Source organism: Camelus dromedarius, chromosome 5 (assembly GCF_036321535.1).
Source record: "Camelus dromedarius isolate mCamDro1 chromosome 5, mCamDro1.pat, whole genome shotgun sequence".
In the NCBI taxonomy this organism is placed as follows: domain Eukaryota; kingdom Metazoa; phylum Chordata; class Mammalia; order Artiodactyla; family Camelidae; genus Camelus; species Camelus dromedarius.
Window position 1 is genome coordinate 31,309,770 of NC_087440.1, and position 4,453 is coordinate 31,314,222.

The window sequence follows — 4,453 nt, forward strand, 5'->3', positions numbered from 1 at the left end:
CTTTCAATAAATGTTTATTAAAGCTGATTATTTCAAGAAACTTGTTCTAAGAGCTATATAAAATGCAAAGATTCATAAGGAAATCTTTGTCTCAATGAGCAACAAATGAAAAACAGCTATAAAATACAATGAAATGAAAAACAACTATAAAAAAACAAAATATATATATATATAAAATATAATAGAATTATGCATGATACAGAGGAAAGATTCATTCATTCAAAAGAGAAGGCTTCTGGGAAATGATAGCACTTGTTGAGGAGAGACTTATAGGATAAATAGGATTTGAAAGGCTGATGATTCCAAGCTGAAAGTATGCCATGTGCTAAAACATCAGTGCATAAAGAATTTTAAAAATCATGAAGGATCTATTGTCTCTAGGGCCCATGGGAGGATGTATTTAGAGGAGACCCTGGGTATATCATATGAGGACAGATCATTAAGAACCTTGAATCACAAACTTCCACTAAGCAATTTTTCTTTATGCACACGTTACTTGGATTTTTCTCTTTCTGGTTGGTAAGAGTTGTGTTTTTCTGTCGTAGATTTCCTCTTTCCTTTTCATTAATCCAAACACTAGTGAAAGGCATCAAATTTTCAGGCAATACTGAAACAGCAATAGGCCATCCATGAGTTCTCAGTCAGTTTACCTGAGGATATGGATCTGTGTAGTGAATGGCAATAAGTTAAGTAAAAAGTTCCTACTTTCAACTATGAACTGCTTATGGATGAAGACCCAATAGTGGAATAAAGATAAAAATGAAAGGTATTGAATTCGCTGATGAATCAGGAATAAAAATTTGATTAAGAAATGTAAACAAGAATAATTTTTGGTTTGGGACCTTACTCAGGCCACCCTGCAAATCACCACTCTCTCCTCTTCACACACAAACACACCGGGACCCATACATGAGACGAGTACCCCCAGGCACCTGAAATACAGATATAAAACACTCCTTCAACTCAAAAGGCAACACTCATCCCTCTTTCTTTTCAGCTCCAAGTGTCCTCAGATCCCCAGAACATCACAACTCCTGATGCTGCACACCTCTGATTGGCCAGTTCCAGAACAGATCAGAAGAGACATGGGGAACCTCACCACTGTCACTGAGGTTATCTTGCTGGGGCTCTCAGATGCCTGTGAGCTGCAGATGCTCATCTTCCTGGGCCTCCTCCTGACCTACCTCCTCACTCTGCTGGGGAATCTCCTCATCGTGGTCATCACCCTCATGGACAGGCGCCTCCACACCCCCATGTACTACTTCCTCCGCAACTTTGTTGTCCTGGAGATCTGGTTCACCTCCGTCATCTTCCCCAAGATGCTGACCAACATCCTGACTGGACACAAGACCATCTCCCTAGCAGGCTGTCTCCTTCAAAGTTTCCTCTATTTCTTCCTGGGCACCACAGAGTTCTTCCTACTGGCAGTGATGTCCTTTGACAGGTATGTGGCCATATGTAACCCCTTGCGTTATGTCACCATCATGAACAAAAGAGTCTGTGTCCAGCTAGTTCTTTGTTCATGGATGACAGGATTCCTTGTTATTATCATTCCAAGTCTTATCATATTTCAGCAGCCATTCTGTGGCCCCAACGTCATTAATCATTTCTTCTGTGATAATTTTCCACTCCTGGAACTCATATGTGCAGACACAAGCCTGATAGAGCTTCTGGGTTTTATTATGGCCAACCTCAGCCTACTGGGCACTCTGTCTGTGACGGCCACCTGCTATGGCCACATCCTCCACACCATCCTGCACATCCCCTCAGCCAAGGAGAGGCAGAAAGCCTTCTCAACCTGCTCCTCTCATATCACTGTTGTGTCTCTCTTCTATGGCAGCTGCATCTTCATGTATGTCCGGTCGGGCAAGGGCAGCCATGGGGAGGACAGGAACAAGGTGGTGGCCTTGCTCAACACCGTGGTGACCCCGATGCTCAATCCCTTCATCTACACCCTGAGGAACAAACAGGTGCAGCAGGTGTTTAAGGAGAAAGTGAAGAAGCTCTTCTTGTAAAATTGTCAAACCAAGAGGTTGAACTAATATCCCCAGTCAAGCTAAGAGAGTATCAGGCCTCTGCAAGAAATTGAAGCTTTCTCCTTCAGAGAAAGGTTGATGGCATGTTTCTGGGGTGCCAGTCACTGTGCAACTCTTTAATGACTAATTTGAAAACCAGGAGGAAAAGGATGATTTCCTACAGGAAGAGAATTTTCAAAAATCTAAAAGGAAATAGAGAACTCAATCAGACAAATTACCGTAGAACGATTTCAGAATGGGATTATATATCTACTATAAACCAAAACACAATGTCTTCAACAATAAAAATCAAATAACCCAATTCTACAGATGGCCAATAAGTACATGAAAAGATGTGTTGTATCACTTATCATTAGGGAAATGCAAATCAAAATCACAATGAGATATCACTTCACACCCATTAAGATGGCTTCTTTTTTTTTTTTTTCTTTTTTAAGTTTTCAACAGAAAACAGCAAGTGTTGGCAAGAATGTGGAGAAATTAGACCCACTGGTGGGAATGAAAATGGCACAACCACTGTAGAAAACAGTATGGCAGTTTCTAAAAAATGTAAACGTACATTTACCATATAACCCAGCAATCTCACATCTGAGTATATACCCAGAAGAATTGAAAACAGGGACTTAAACAGGTATTTGTACGTCCATGTTCATAGTAACATTATTCACAGTAGCCGACAAGGTGGTAACAACTCAAGTGTCCACTGATGAATGAATGGATAAACAAAAATATGGTCTATACATGCAATGGAATGTTATTCAACCTGGAAAAAGGAACAAAATTCTGGTAAATGCTACAACATGGAGTAACCTTGAAGACAGTATGCTAAGTGAAATAAGCCAGACACAAAAGGACACATATTGTATGAGTCCACTTGCTGAGGGACCTAGAGTAATCAAAATCATGAAGACAGAAGGTAGAATGGTGGTTGCCAGGGGCTAGAGGTGGGGGTAGGAAAGGAGAATTATCATTTAATGGACACGGAATTTCAGTCCGGGAAGACGAAAAAGTTCTGGAGATGGATAATGGTGACCATTGCATAACAATGTGAATGTACTTGATGTCATCAAACTACATTTTAATCTGGTTTAAATAGTAAATTTTATGTTATATGTATTTTACCACAGTAAGAAAAATACAGACACCAGATCAAAAACAAAACTATGTTATCTTTGGCATTCTCTTTCTCTTATATTCCAGTCAATCCATCAGCAAATTCTGTGTATTACACATTCAAAATAAATACAGAGGTCTATCACTGCTTACCACCACCACTACTATCTTTGTACACACCACCTTCCACTTCGTCTAGGTTATCCATCCCCTACTCGCCACCCCCATCCCATCCACATATCCCTGGAGGAGGGCAGGGGTAGAAAACACAGGTAAATGTGAGGTGAATTTGCACAGTTAAGACAGATGAAGCCAACAACACACACCCTTTCTCTCTGAAGATTTCCCGCCTGAAACAGGCCTTAGATGCAGGAAGGGGTACATTTTAACTTCAAATGAAATTCAAAATTTTGACAATTACATGGATTGGACAATTTAATAATCCCATTCTTTGAACTGATTATGAATGGAAGACTTCTAAAATTATATGGGTGGCCAGAAAATTGGCCATACCAGTCTTGAATTCCACCCAAGAATCAAGGAAGAAATAACCACATGAACAGGTTTAAATGGGCATTCAGGAAGGGGGTAGAGTAGTGAATCCATATTACAAATAAAGGGTTATTATCCATAATATACAAACATAAACAACCTGATAGAAAAAGGAGCTAAAGATACAGACACTTCACAGAAAAGTAAACCCAAGGGCCAATAAATAAGTGAAAATATGTTCAACTATATTGAGTCAAGACAACTCCAATTAGCTCGCCGCTGCCCTTGGTCTTGGGGTCGTTGTTAGCTCCGAGGCCGCAGCATTGATGATGAGCTTACTTCAGGTTGTGCGTGACCACTGGGTACATATACTTGTCCCTATGGGATTTGTCTTTGGATGGTATCTAGACAAAAAGAATGATGAAAAGCTAACTGCCTTCCGGAATGAGAGTCTCTTATTCAAAAGGGAATTGAGGCCCCGTGAAGAAGTCACCTGGAAATAAAGGCTATGGCTGAATTACAGGATGTTCACATTTTTTAAATTATGGGAGAAATAAAAACACATTCATTATTTAATTTGAAAAAAAAAAAGACAACTCCAATTAAAATAATAACTGCTTGTGTCTTTTTTTTTTAGATTCCATATACAAGTGATATACATATATATATAAAATAGATAAACAACAGGTTTATACTGTATAGCACAGGGAACTATATTCAATATCTTGTAGTTACCTATAATAAAAAAAAATGAAAAGAAATATATGTATGTACATGTATGAATGAAACACTATGCTGTACAACAGAAATTG

At 39.2% G+C, this 4,453-nt stretch overlaps 2 protein-coding genes across 2 annotated transcripts; both read left to right on the plus strand.

Annotated features, from left to right (window-relative positions):
* The first annotated feature begins 1,037 nt into the window (after positions 1-1,037).
* Positions 1,038-2,015, plus strand: LOC105096995 (olfactory receptor 6E1). The gene has a single exon (XM_010989448.3). It carries the CDS (start codon positions 1,038-1,040, stop codon positions 2,013-2,015), a length of 978 nt encoding a protein of 325 aa, XP_010987750.3.
* Positions 2,016-3,918: 1,903 nt separating this feature from the next.
* LOC105096996 (NADH dehydrogenase [ubiquinone] 1 beta subcomplex subunit 1) lies at positions 3,919-4,217 on the plus strand. Its single transcript, XM_031452730.2, has one exon. It carries the CDS (start codon positions 3,968-3,970, stop codon positions 4,142-4,144), a length of 177 nt encoding a protein of 58 aa, XP_031308590.1. The 5' UTR covers positions 3,919-3,967; the 3' UTR covers positions 4,145-4,217.
* The last annotated feature ends 236 nt before the right edge of the window (positions 4,218-4,453 follow it).

Bases quoted from the DNA above. Each gene is read 5' to 3' on its own strand.
- LOC105096996 (XM_031452730.2), top strand. From the start codon at position 3,968: ATGATGAGCTTACTTCAGGTTGTGCGTGACCACTGGGTACATATACTT.
- LOC105096995 (XM_010989448.3), top strand. From the start codon at position 1,038: ATGCTGCACACCTCTGATTGGCCAGTTCCAGAACAGATCAGAAGAGAC.